The sequence below is a fragment of the Anneissia japonica genome, unplaced genomic scaffold (assembly GCF_011630105.1).
Source record: "Anneissia japonica isolate Jap-2015-1 unplaced genomic scaffold, ASM1163010v1 scaffold288026_len309160_cov177, whole genome shotgun sequence".
NCBI lineage: Eukaryota > Metazoa > Echinodermata > Crinoidea > Comatulida > Comatulidae > Anneissia > Anneissia japonica.
In genome coordinates, this window is record NW_022732402.1 from 105690 (window position 1) to 120132 (window position 14443).

The 14443-nt window shown below is 35.8% G+C and overlaps 1 protein-coding gene across 1 annotated transcript in view; it reads left to right on the forward strand.

The window, feature by feature from the left end:
- Positions 1–119: 119 nt before the first annotated feature.
- The window catches only part of LOC117115661 (general transcription factor 3C polypeptide 1-like), a 28709-nt gene continuing 14385 nt past the window's right edge, over positions 120–14443 (forward strand). The window contains exons 1-17 of the mRNA XM_033259554.1: positions 120–314; positions 674–893; positions 1903–1985; positions 3155–3273; positions 4039–4157; positions 5127–5293; positions 6288–6352; positions 7299–7383; positions 7624–7758; positions 9119–9244; positions 10178–10738; positions 11537–11731; positions 12101–12275; positions 12972–13143; positions 13324–13448; positions 13645–13892; positions 14196–14297. Coding sequence (XP_033115445.1) covers positions 150–314; positions 674–893; positions 1903–1985; positions 3155–3273; positions 4039–4157; positions 5127–5293; positions 6288–6352; positions 7299–7383; positions 7624–7758; positions 9119–9244; positions 10178–10738; positions 11537–11731; positions 12101–12275; positions 12972–13143; positions 13324–13448; positions 13645–13892; positions 14196–14297 — 2862 coding nt within the window. The 5' untranslated portion in view covers positions 120–149. The remainder of the gene's footprint in view (positions 315–673; positions 894–1902; positions 1986–3154; positions 3274–4038; positions 4158–5126; positions 5294–6287; positions 6353–7298; positions 7384–7623; positions 7759–9118; positions 9245–10177; positions 10739–11536; positions 11732–12100; positions 12276–12971; positions 13144–13323; positions 13449–13644; positions 13893–14195; positions 14298–14443) is intronic.

Consider the following 14443-nt stretch of genomic DNA (forward strand, 5'->3'; position numbering starts at 1 on the left):
GGAAAGCAATTTGGTGAAAAGATGAAATTGAAGAAAAATAAAAGATTATATATATATATATATATATATTTATATATTTAATTATAAGTACCATATTATTTTATATATCATTTCAGCCTCTTTCATATTTTACAAAGAGTACTAGTGTTATGAAATGGGGTGTAATATTACTGTTGTCACGGTTTCACAACAAGCTTTTCAGTTCGTATCAGTATTTGATGGAACAGATGTCAAATTACTTGGAAACTCAGCCAGAAAGAGAAGCAACACTGTCATCTGTAAGGGAGCATCTTTTGCTTGTCATGGAAGAAAAGGTAGTCTTAAAAATTTGACAATAAACAAACATTTTTTTTAAAGTGGCTTTTACCCCCTCTTCTAAATTTAAAAAAAAAAAAAAAAATGGAGAAAAAAAAAATGAAAATCCAAATTTAGGGCTAAGAGTGCCATTTCCATACATCTAGAGGTGCCATGATTATATGTTTTGGTCCCAAAGGTGTCCCTTTAATAGGGGTTTTATTGTATAATGGAAACATATTTTAATAGTAACAATAATGATTATTTTCGAGACGTATTACGGGACACAATGTAGGTGTAAATTTTATAAAACACGATGAGTCAACAAAAATATATGAAGGACATTTTAATATTCACTCTTTGATTTTTGCTCTTCAAGTGTCTAAACCAGCGAAAGATTAAGAAGTTTTACGAGCTGTTACAAACCACAGGATTAACAAAGTTTTACACGCGCCCTCACACAGAGGTGTATGGTCACTTTGCCGAAGACAGGCACAAAGTAGGAGTAGAACGACAAGTACGGGTGGTAAAGTTGCTCAAAACCTACAAGGAGCACATGCAAGAACTCGAAGATAACGAACAAGCAGAGCCTGAACTACGTGAGTTTTTGTAAAATAATGTTAAACTTTTTTTTATACGATTTGGTGATATGTGATATGATGTCATCGGACCCATATATGGGCACATCACATTGTTTTGTTACATAAAATTTGATAGCGTAGACAAAGCTTTAAACTCTGTCCACACTATTAAATTTTATGAGACAAAAAAAAACTGTTATAATGATGTCATATACCACCCAAATATGGGCATATTATGCAATATGACATCTTTATGCCCATATATAGGCACATCACACACAATTGTCACATTGAATTTGATAGAGTGGACATTGCTTTAGTGTGAATAAAGCTTTGAACACAATTGGTCCTATTTTAATAACAACAGAATTTGTACTCAAACTAGTAGTGTTTACATGATGTTTAATCTGCATAGCATACTGTGAAATTAGTGTAAAATTATAAAAAACGAAATTTTATATTTTTATAAATGATGGCCGTAATAATAATGTGAGGAATAAATGACCGGGAAATAGTTATTTATACTCATTCTCATATGCATTTTATGTGTGGCGAGTCGAATGGCTGAACTGCAAGACGAGGTGCCGCTAACTACAGCATCCGTGCTGGTTCAAGCTGCTCCTCGCCTCGGGTTCTCAGATAATGACTTAAAATGGAGGTCCAGTGTGCACACCTGGCTCGTGTACACATTAAGAACCAATTGCATCTTTTGGAAGAGTAGGGGGTTACCCCATTGATAAGTTCATTACACCTCCTGTTATGGAATGATGTCAGCTAGGTAGTCACAGACCACACCCATATGAAATACAGCACAATCACGCTGCGAGTTATGGGTTATTCTACTACTTTCTCCATAATCCTTTGTTAGCTTAAAGCTAACCTAGAGATTTTGAATGTGTCACATTATGCATATTGAAGACTCCCACTGACAACATAAGTGAGAGCATATTCCAACCATAACCTTAATATGAAAGTTTGAGGAATAGCTAGTAAAATATAAAATTTGTAATAATTATCATATTATCAGTTCTAACAGACAACCAAATGACCGCAGAGCAACCATGGCTGATGCAGATCTACAGATTTATGCGAACTGGGGTATCAAAAATTGTAAGTCATTTAAATTTGTGTTTTGTTTACTCCAGACATCATAGTGTATACACGTTATATACACGTTTTTAACAAAATAGCTACAGAAATCAGAGAGAAAGCTGGTAGCCAATCAGTGAAACACAATGGTGGCTCGAGAAATTTGCCTACAGAATTTTTTCAAATGGGGGGTGGGGGCACAACAGTAAGTGAGTAGCACATAACAATAGTATGCATTGAAATTTTTAAAAATTTAGTGGCCAAATGGGGGGGGGAATATTCCCCCTGTGCCCCTACTGGATCTGCCCCTGACCACTGGTGAGATGCCTAAAAGATAGCCTCTTCAAAATTCTCTCATCAAAATCGAATCTGTCATTGGCCCATTATTTGTGTTTGATATGACATCACCATAAATGGAGAAATCACAGATACAACATAAAATTTGATAGTTTAGAGACAGCTTAGGAAATCATTTTTAAAAAGTATTAATTTAAGACTTTAATACTGTGAGAATTTAATAATTTTGCCATTTTATTCACAATAATTGTTACTGGATCATTTGAGAACTCAAACCCACTGATATTTAAATCAAATCATTTGCTTTGTTTTCTGCTACTGGAACATTTAAGAGCTTCAGACACCGAATGGTCCACTGATTAATCTCAGATAAGAAAGTATAATACATACTCCAAGTATTGAAATACACATCATCGTGGTGGGATTCAATATTTTGATGTTAATTATGTCATCATGGCGTTGGGATTCAATATTTCAACATTAATTATGTCATCATTGCTGATGATGATATAATTAGTGTTGAAATATTGAATCCCAACACAGTGGTGTGTATTTCAATGTTTTAAATGCATTTCTATTTTCCTACCCTCGTAAAAATTTAAATATCAATCACATTATTAATCATTGTAAATTTTTAGCCATGTTTAACTTTCCGAATTTTAATCCTGCTTCTTTTGGTGTTTTAATTGTTTTTACAATGATATTTAAATGCTGCTTTTGCAGTATTTTTAAGTGTTTCATGTTTTTTGCCAGTGGAAAAATAATTCCTGTTTTACTTCTGTTTAATGGACTAATAAAGTTTTGATTTGATCTGGAGTATGTACTATACATTTTTATATGAGCTTCAGCTTACTGAAATTTAATGAAAATCTCTTGCTTTGTTTTCTGCTTAGGAAATCAGCAAATCCCTACAGCTTACTGTACTTGAAGTTCAACGATACATCAACAAGCTTGTGAAAGATAAACAAATTGACACATACTTCCATTCTGAGGGAAAGCTCAAATATAGAAGGTAATTAATAGCATTAATTGTTTATTCATACCATTTTGAAATTTGTAGATCTTAATAATCATTTTTAATTTAAGACCATCGCCTTTGACTGTCATCGTCATCATTGTTTTCATTTATTTATTATCAATTTTCCACAAGGATTGAATGGAGTGAAGTTGAATAGCTTGGTGGTGGTCAAGATGCTTGCTTTCCAATCCCAGGTTCCTGGGATCAATTCCTGTCACAATTGCATGATTTTTCTCACAACCAAAAAACCTCCACTCGTTAAGCCTCATGAGATTTAATAGTCTTTGTAGAGCATCTTGTGTGTGTTAGTCTTGTGACGGGATCCTTGGCCATATTGCCAAAAGCTGAATAATAAAAAACAAAAACAAAAATGTAAATTGGATGAGCTGGCCAGGAGAGTGTTGCAACTGGTCCACTCTGTACTCCTGGTAAATTGATAAAATTTACAAGCTATACAAATAAATATATAATATTATTGTATATATAATATTAATTTTATCTTCATTGTAATTATTATGTCACTGAAACCTACCTTAAGGGGAACTTAGACAATGGAGAAATTAGAGAAAAATTTAAAAAACAACGTTAAGGGGAAAATAAAACAAAAAATATTCCCTAAAGTCCAACTTAGCACATATTATTATTTTTATTATTATTATTATTATTATTATTATTATTATTATTATTATTATTATTATTATTATTATTATTATTATTATTATTATCAGTTTGATACTAACAACATTATTCAATTGTAAGGTATGTTGCAGTGAATCAAGAACCAAATCTTAGCCAATCAGAGAAAGCTGTGAGGCAGGAAATACAAGAGTTGAAGTTACCAAATTTTGATCTTCAATCAAATACAGCATCAACCAGTGGTAAGTTGCACACCTTATCTCTATCTAGTGAAGGTACTATGGAATACTAAACCTGGTCATTCACTGCATGGCCGCCCTGTGGCAAAACAATGTAACTTGAAATTGTCACTTTTGGAGAAAACGTTGTTTTGACCCATAATCTTGTAGTTACGTTGTTTTTCCATGGAAAATCACTAGATTTTAAGTTTTGTGCTTAAAGATAGGTGGTGCTATCCCTGAAACGACTCATTGTTGAGACCTGAAATTTTCACAGGTAATTCAGATGTGTTTAAATATACTCCCAAATGGTATTGCAAAATCGACAAAAATGTCAGTTACTTTGTCTCGCCCTGTTACAGACATGCTGCGGCATACAGGTATCGGCCAACGCATCCAACTCTGCTCCCTGTGATCGCTAGCCAATTGGTGATTGTGCATTGCAGTTTGAACGGATTGTCATTAAAAACGAACTGTTTTATGCACATTGCGCCGTTGCATTCACCGTAGAATTACGTCGGCAGACAACCATTGGGCGTAGTGAGTGACCAGCTTGACACGCCACCCCCCCCCCCATACCAGATGCATTCGATTCTACCAGATACCCACATGTTTTTGTCAAATAAAATTTGATAGCCTGGACAGGGCTACCGAAATATATCCATGTTACATTTGTTTTACTATACCTCAAATATTAAACAGGAAATCATCCGTCTACAGTATATTTGCCCTTTCCATGACAGTTTATGCATAGGCAGGGGTGTGGTGGTCACAGGGAAGTAGTAACAACTACTGCACCTCTTACCACCAGGTGGATTTGACCATTGAAATGTTGTTATGACCTAATACATATTTATGAAGTATTTATATAGTACACATCCCTTTTCAGGAAGAATTTTTTTAAGGTCTTTTTTACTTTGTTGTTTACCTGGATGAAGAAAATTCTTTATACTTACGTCAGCAACGGTAACATACAATGATATATAATTACAGATGTTCCAGTGATAAAAGCTGAAGTTGAGACAATTACACCTGAAAAGAAAACAGAGCTCAATGTCTGCGGTACTCGTATGTCCATTAAAGAAAATAGAAGGAGGAAGATAATCCTAAAGGAATTGGAACAGTCAAAAGTAGTCAATGGAACACATTGTCTGAGAAAGGTCAGCAACATTACATTACCTATAATATATATACCTATTCCAAAATTATTATTCTTTGTGCTGGAGGGTTTGGGTATTTGTACTGTATATGATACAACAAAAGTCATATTTTTTTTTTTTTTTAGAGTTGTGTTAAACTCAGGTTTGTAGTAGCTTTAGAAAACTAAAAGTGGGTGGTAGGCAATTTAAGGGTGGGTAGGTGATAATATTCGTAAACTTTAAATTATAAGAGTGGATTTTAAGAATGGGCAAGAGCGTTAATAAAGGTGGGTGGGGGCCTTGAAATTAGCTTTAGATTGGTTGGAAACTTCAACGCTTGGTGTCCCCGCCTACCTCCACCCTCCATAACTACATCCCTGACAACTGTAATATTAATAAAACAGTATGAAACAAATACGATTACCCTAATTATTACAGACTCATTCTATACCAAGAAAGTGGTACAAGCCATCGTTGATTCTGTGATCTTTAATCTCTATCTTCATTCTGAAAATAAACGAATAAAGTTTAAATCCAGTGATGGTTTGATTTTAACACTGAGGGCCACACCCAAACTTTGACATTTTTAGTAAATCTTTCATGCACTTTTTTTAGAGCTTTAAGGCCTGTTTATACAGTACTTGTAACGATAACGATAAAAAACTGAAAATAAATTGTTCATATTCAAAATAAAAATAAGAGAACTTTTTACACTTGGACGATTTGATAAGGATTTATCGTGTATACGATAATAAAATATTTTGACAAATCAATTCAAATGACTTCATATCATGGAAAATGGAAAAATCATAGTAGTAACGATTTTATTGTTTTTCCATGAAAATCATTTTCATGATACATCTTAGCCATTTTTCCACAACATGCCTCATATTACCTAAATTAAGAAAATTTACTTCAAACTAATTATTGCAAATGGCAAAAATGATTTTAATTTTGTAGGCTAGATGTTGATGATTTTTGCTGATACAATTTTACTAATTGTATTTTTTTCCAGTTAATAATGAAACAAGAGAAAGAGGATGGGCATTCTGAGATTTGTGCTGCTAAAACAATGCCTAGGTAAGCAGCGATTGCAAGCTGAGAAAGGTTGATAGGGGGGATCTTTTTCCAGTCCCTTAAAATACTGATTTGTCAATGTTGAAAACATCAGACATATTGATATAATTTTATAATGAGATAAGATAATGTTCATTGTCCAAGTAGAATAGTGCATTTAGTAATGTCAATAATTTTAGTGTGCGCTGTGTGTAAGGTGTTGGAATTCTGATCGTGAGATCGGGAGTTCAAGACCGACGCTTGTCGCATTGCTCGTGTCCTTGGGAGTGGAGGAGGTTGCACTTTGTGCTGGTTTGATTATGGATCCGATGACCAGGGGTAATAATAACAACATCGCCAGCACCTTGTATCCCTTGGCAAAAGGCACGGTATAAATCTCTATATTATTAATATATTATTATTATTAATGTTGAAAACATCAGACATATTGATATAATTTTATAATGAGAAAAGATAATGTTCATTGTCCCAGTAGAATAGTGCATTATTAGTAATGTCAATAATTTTAGTGTGTGGCGCTGTGTGTAAGGTGTTGGAATTCTGATCGTGAGATCGGGAGTTCAAGACCGACGCTTGTCGCATTGCTCGTGTCCTTGGGAGTGGAGGAGGTTGCACTTTGTGCTGGTTTGATTATGGATCCGATGACCAGGGGTAATAATAACAACATCGCCAGCACCTTGTATCCCTTGGCAAAAGGCACGGTATAAATCTCTATATTATTAATATATTATTATTATTATTATTATTATTATTATTAATTATTATTATTATTATTGTTATTATTATTATTATTAAATATTATTATTAATATATTATTATTATTATTATTATTATTATTATTATTAATTATTATTATTATTATTGTTATTATTATTATTATTAAATATTATTATTATATTATATTATGAAATTTTACAGTTACATATTTATTAACTAATGTATTTTGCAGGTTAATCAAAGGACTAAAAAGGGATGGCCTTTTGAACGTCATTCACACGGTAGTTCCTACAACTGATGAAAACGGTCCGAAACAGGTAACAACACAGGTAACAAGTTGCGGGAGTCTCCCGGAAATCCGGGAGGCCTCCTGCACTCCTGTGAGCAAACAAAAAAATCTCAACTTCATCGCTCGTTGACGGCGTTGTTTAGAATAAGGGAAAACTATAAATATGGACTTATTATAAATAAAGAATATTATAAAAGTAATTTCACCTAAAGTTCTAATTAGTTTGTGCTTTATTCTCAACTAAAACTTTAATTGATGTTTATTACAGTTAATGCTGATCACTGTACCGGGTTTACCAGAAAACGACGAACTAGTTCATAACGTCATTAAGGCTACACAGTTTAAAGCGTCCAATCAGAAGACAAAGCTTCATAAAACTGTTTATCGAGCCCAGCAAAAGAAGGTGAACAACCGCATATGATTTTAACATGCACATGAAAGACAGCATTTTACACTGTCATGATTAATTCAAAATTCTATTTTGTTTTGCAAACTCCCTGTCTTAGGTAATAAGGAGCTTTCCATTGCACGGCGACGGTAGGACGTAGAACGTAGTGACTTCACTAAAAGTCATCTGCGCATGCGAGAATGTTAAGTTCTTCTTGTCGAGTGGATTTTAGGACGCAATTTGGCCAAATCTACATATACAAAGAACGTAGAATGCTCGGTACTACGGTCATGTGCGAGTGATTCTGTTCTAGCGTCGGATCGTCGAAAAAATCAAAAGCTCCCAAATGATGATTTTTATTTTTGGCCTGTAGTGTGAAGCTCTGTCCACAATATCAAATTTTCGTAGAACAAAAACTGTTGTATGCCCATTATATAGTCATGATGTGCCTATATATGTTCATGATGTGATGTCATCATGACCATATTTAGGCATGTCACATGTTTTTGTCAAATACGATTTGATAGTTTGCACAGGTCTTTGGAGGAGCACCCATTGCCTTTGCCGTGATGCTCTGGATTGAACTATTTTGCTAAATGAGAAAACAATACTGTAAAACCTCGAATAGAAGCCTATTGGGTTATTCTCGAGAGGAAGTGCATCTGGAATTGAAGCCCCCTCTTTATTCTGCAAAAGTTGCCTTAGAAATGAAGCCAATGGGCTTCTTTGCAAGATAGCATGGGCTTTTTTTCAAGATAGTAGTGTACGCAAATTTCAAAGAAACACAATAAATTAAAAACGTGTTTGGGGTATACAGTAGCTTTTTGTGATTTAATGCCGGTTTAAGGATTTAATTCATAATACAGATTGATGTTAATACAGTGGCCCTATTTGTTGTTTTATAGTAGTATTTGCCAAAATTTACAGCATTCATTTTTTCCCCACCCCCCTCCCCTTTACTTTGCAAATGTAGTCTAAAAAGAAGCCCATCTTGAAAAGAAGCCTGTCGCGAAAAGTAGCCCATCCAAAGTTTTCAAAAACAAAGAACCCCAGGACTTCAATTCAAGGTTTTACGGTATATAATTTGATTTATTTTCACTCTCCTGAAGGTCTTTCATTTGTGTACATTGTTAAATTACATTGTACTGTAGGTAACTGGGGGACTGGGAGAACAGATATGTCTCGGTCAAATTATCCAGAAGTTAAAACTTCATAGATGTAATTTTTTAATTTTTACATTTTGTATGTCTTTGGGTCTCAAGCAAGTTCACAATTCCATGAATTGGCCCCTAATAATCAGCCCCTTAGCCCGGATCAATCAAGCTCATATCAAAGTATAATTAGTAAATATATATTTTTTTGTTACCATTGCTAGAAACGAGCCAACCGTTTAAAGAAGATAATGAAGAACTTTAGTGGTCAATCTGAAGATGAGGAAAAGGTCACAAAGAAAGCGAGTGCAAAGACAGCTACTGTCAAAGAGGAAGTCCCATCATATGTAGTAAGATTATTAAGGGCTCATCCATTTTTTGGAAGTGGTTGGCGCAGCGGTTGCATTTAAGTCTCTCAACCTTGAGGTCGGGGGTTCGAAACTTTGCTGTGCATTTCACTTGTGTTCTTGGGCAAGGCACTTTACCTACGCTTGTCTTTCTCCACCCAGGAGTATAAATGGGCATCTGGTGGTTCCTCGGGAGGAAAAAAGGAAAGGAACTGGGCACACTACCACACAATGCCCAGGCTTAGTACGATGGGCTAACAGCTCATTCCCCATGTTCAGTAATGAATACGGGACTGCCTATACCTTACCATTTTTTCATCATCATTTTCAAGTACAGTAGAACCCTTCTTTGGGATACCTATTAAGGGGACACTTTTTCTGGCACTAAACAGGGGAAAATATATCTTTTAACACTATGGCCATACTCTATTCAGGGGACAACCCTATTCAGGCACACTTTTGGGTCCTGAAGGTGTCTTCTTAATAGGGGTTCTTCTGTAGTTACTAACGCCTTAAGATATATTACCTGTGTTGCGTAAATTAATTTGATCAATATTTGAATTGCTAAAGTGTGCTTTCATAAAATTGCTACATGTTATCACTGATAGCTATCAGCAATGCTGATTGGTTGGTTGAATCAAGGACCCTTCCTGATTGTGTTGGGAACTGGGGCACAGTGCTGTTGGCAGAGCAGTTGTGGTTTCTGCTCTCAACTTGGAGATCAGGGGTTTGAATCCCTCGTAAATTTTTCTTGTGTCTTTTGTGCCTGATATATAGGTTGTTGTGGGTACCTGATAGGGTGTTGTAACATGGAATTTTATTGGTTTGCATGTACTTTACTGTAGCATGACTACTGTAGGTGTACTTGTTTGTCAATTATATGTCTGATGACTAGGAATACTAATAATTTTACTGACTAAACGTCTCTCGTTACAGGATGTTCGTACAGGACAACCATCATCTAGTGATCAACAAAGTCAGGGCTACATGCGGAAAATGGCACGATCCAGAATCATGTACACTTATATTTGGTACCTTCTTTACGGACACCCACAACGCTCAGAATCGAACATGCTTGATGTTGATGATCTTGGCTTAATAAAGACCAGATGCAAAAGAACTCAGCCATCACCAGCAAAGTATGGTCAGAATTTTAAAGCAAATGTTAATCAGTCACAGAAACTGATTCCTAATACCAATGCCACAGGTCCTCCTGCAACAAATGAAATCAGTGAGCTGATGAATATGGTAGAAGAATCTTCTGGTATGCAGTGCTCAGAGCCGTCAACATCCTCTGAAGTATTAGCCAATGCTGCATTAGATGAGGAAAATCTTGTAAATAACCTAAAGGTGTACTGTGATGAAATGTCGTGGAAGAGGTTCCTACCACCTCTGCCACGCTACACAAAGTGTGCGGAAGGATGGTTTTACGTCACTGATGTCATTATGATTATGCCATTGACCATATTCTGCAGTTTGATCATGCTCTCAGTGAAGGTACAATTTAACTGTTTTCTTTTCATGAGACTCATTTTGATAAAACATTGTCAGGGGTCCCAAGTCTCCAAGAAGTTGCAGGAGTTCCTCACTCCCATAAAGCAAAAAGAATCTTCGGGAAAATATCTCATTTCCCACAAATTCACAATATTTGCATGTTTTTACTACTGTATCAATTGTTCTTATGGAAACCATTGCCGATGTCTATCACCATGAGCAGTAAATTAGTCGTGTTAAAGCCGATCTCCCGGAAGTGAGATCTGCAGAGCAGAATAGTTCAGTCGGTGAAACTGGTGGTAGCCACTGTGCGTGAACTGAACCGTGGAGATCTCTATGTCCCCGGTTCAATTCTTATTGCTGCTCTCTGTGTGTTTCAGCCAGAGGACTGAAATACATATTACGATAGTGCACCGTCTTTCAGATGAGATGTTTAAGCTGTTGGTTCTGTGTACAGTATATGGTTCAATCTGACATCATAAAATCTGATGAATTTTCATAGGAGTGCTTGGTGGTTAAGACGCTTGTTCTTCATTCCCATGTTCCTGTGATTTTGTTTCCCACAACTAAAAAAAAAATTAATTTCTTTAGCCTTATAATGAGACTTTATATACAGTAGTATCATTCCATCTAGTGAGAGCTGGTAGATTAGAATAAAATGAAATCATTTTTATAATAAAATACAGTATATTGGAATTTAAGTTTTAGACTATCACAGTTTATTTTTTAATCTGTAAGAGGCTTTTCTCTTCCTGTTCAGCAATGCCTTGGCAAACTGATAAAAAGAATTCTTTACTCTAGATTCACAACCTTCATGATTATCTGAATGATCCTTACAAGAAATACATCCCATTGATGTTCCTACCAGAGGAGCTACAGCAGCACTTGTGTTACCGTCGCAAGTACATCCACTCCTTCCACCAGGGCCTGCAGAGGATGTGCCAAATGGGTCTGCTGACATTTGGTCCTTCAGAAGATTTCTTTGACAAAGATCAGGTAAGTGATGCAGAATGAAATGATGGGCGAGTCAAGCTGTTAACTAGAGCCTTAATGTCGGCGCTGGTTTGAGCCGTTCTTCACCAAGTTCAGTTGATAGAACGAATTCTTCTTGGATAAGTACTTAAAAACTGGCTTGTGAATCTATTGCATCTTTCAGAAAAGTAGGGGTTGCCCCGATGATATAGTTCACCTTCTCTACAGCTGCTTCAGTAGTCACAGACCCTGTCCATACAATACAAATTATGGATAATTCTCCTACCTTTACCTAGGTCAGCCTTTTGTCAGCCAATGTCTTGAAAAATTGATATTGAAACTACATACATTGTTTCATTGATAAAAAGTTCAATACTCTACCTCTACCTTCAGGTCTTCTGCTATCTTCATAAGAAGGGAACGATAGTGGACACAACATCTTGCAAGAAGCACTATAACATAGTGAATCCAGGCCACTATCCAGTTAAGCATTATACAAGGAATTCAGAAGCTGTTGTTAATCAGTTCTTCAGAGATCTGCAAGTTATCTGTCTGAACACTCCATTGGGTGAGTGTAAAGTTGTACTAAAGTGTACCAATCTACTGTTTTATAAAGCAGGCATTTATTGCACCCAACGGTTGTCGGTGGACATGATTCTATGGAGAACGCAATGCCACAACGCGCTCGCAACAAGCAATCAGCAGACGACATTGTGTCATCTAACGCTCACAGTGAGCAGAATTGGATTAATCGGCCGACGGTCGTACGACCGTCGTACAGTTTAGTGAGAGCCCAGATTAAGTGTCCGAGTATGCATGTTAAAAGAACAAAAATCCTTGCCTTCCAATTCGCATGACCAACAACATGAAAACAAATCTAACTATTAATTTTAGGATCATTATGATGGTTTAGAGCACAGGTAGGCAAAGTGCGGCCCAACAGTGATTTTTTTTCGGCCTGCGAAAATGAATTAAAAACCCCATGTGTGCGAGGAGGACTTTGAAAGCACACTGTAAACACCAGATTTAGGGTGTGGCCCTTGATGTTAAATCAAAAATTCACTTTGGCCCTCCAACCGATTTTTATGCCCTCCCCTGCTTTAGAGTATGTTTTTATATTATGTACATGTTTTTTCTAATGCATTTATAATAACTTTTTTATCATGTAATTTTTAGTTTTTTATTACGATCTAATGGTACAACAGTATTTTAACATTGAACCAGTTTTCATGAATAAATAAAGAAAAATAAACCAAATTCACAGGTTTATCAAGGCGAGATCGAACTTTAGGATTGCCCAAGAATTCGTTAGAGGAAAAGATGATGATAAAAGAATTAGTTCTAGATGTTGATGACATTTCTGTAGTCCCAGAAGATACAGGGAAACTCCCTGGGAATGGCCAAGGAGCAGCTGGGTTAGATTCAAGGATCTATGCGTAAGTTTCATCGTTGATTCAACGACTTCAAACTTCAAACGACCCTGCTATTATATTTTAATTTAATCTTTTTACTTTATTTAATTTTTTTAGGTACGTAAACTTACACAGTGCAGATGGTCATCAGATTTAAGAAAAACTTATATCTAACATTAAATAACCAATTAAAATACTTTTTAGACATCTGAGGAAGAACTGGAGTTTACCCCCACCACCCATGCAATCCACCAGCAAGAAATATAAATCAAGACAAAAGATGAAGATAGATATGCTCAAAGCCAGAAAAAATCGACATAAAGCTCTTGGTAGGATATATTATGTTTTTTTAGATTGGCATTGATGAGCTTGGTGATCTGGAAGCTGTACTATGTCCCTAGACGCCGTCTCGGGACATAGATCACTTCAGGCTATAGTTTAAACCATGCCCTGGAACCCAGTAAATAATTGTATACTGTAACACTGTCTTCATCATTCTCTTCAATATCAATGTTGACATTCTAGGAAAGAAATCTGTTTTGAAAGCACTGAATGTCACCATAAGTGAAAACCAGAAAGGTCGTCATGAGAAGGTTAAAGGCGGGCGTGGTCTGAAACGCCCAAAGCCACCTGCTGAGACGGCTCCAAAAAAGAAGCTGGTCAAAAAGGTAAAGAGTAAACCAGAAGAAAAACAGTTAGTTTGCATTGGACCTAGATCAAAAATGATACTGAAAAGAAACCGATTCGATTGGAACCAAGAAGAAGATGAATTGGTAGGTACAATTCTTCTCTTTCCTTGTGCCTGAAACGCAGGCTGTGTATGATGGGTGATTCAATTTGTTTCTTCCCAGTGCCTAAATATCAAACAATATGTAGGCTGTGTATTATAGGAGATTCCATTTTTTGTTCTTTAATGCTCAAGGTTAAAAAATCAAATTTCTGTGATCTTTACCTTGACCATACCATTTTTTATTTGCGTAAACTTGAAATAGGTGAGTACGAACCTCATTTAGCAGAGGTACTGATAAATTTAAATGCTAAAGTATATACTGTATTTGTGTTTTTTATATTATTAGATGATGATGTTTCAAGTAGTAACCTTGTTGCTTGCTAAAAAGAGAGCTGGTTTCTTTATACCGTGGTGCTTTCGCCAAGAACTCATGCACAAGTATATTCCGGTAAGGAAAATTACCTCCATTGATAAAGTTGTGCATGGCATTATAAATACCTGTACCATTACCATGGCCATCCCTTGCACAATGTAAATTTGGCTTGAACCATTTTTTTTAGAATCGTAAAATGCAGCTAAACTATGGATTATCAT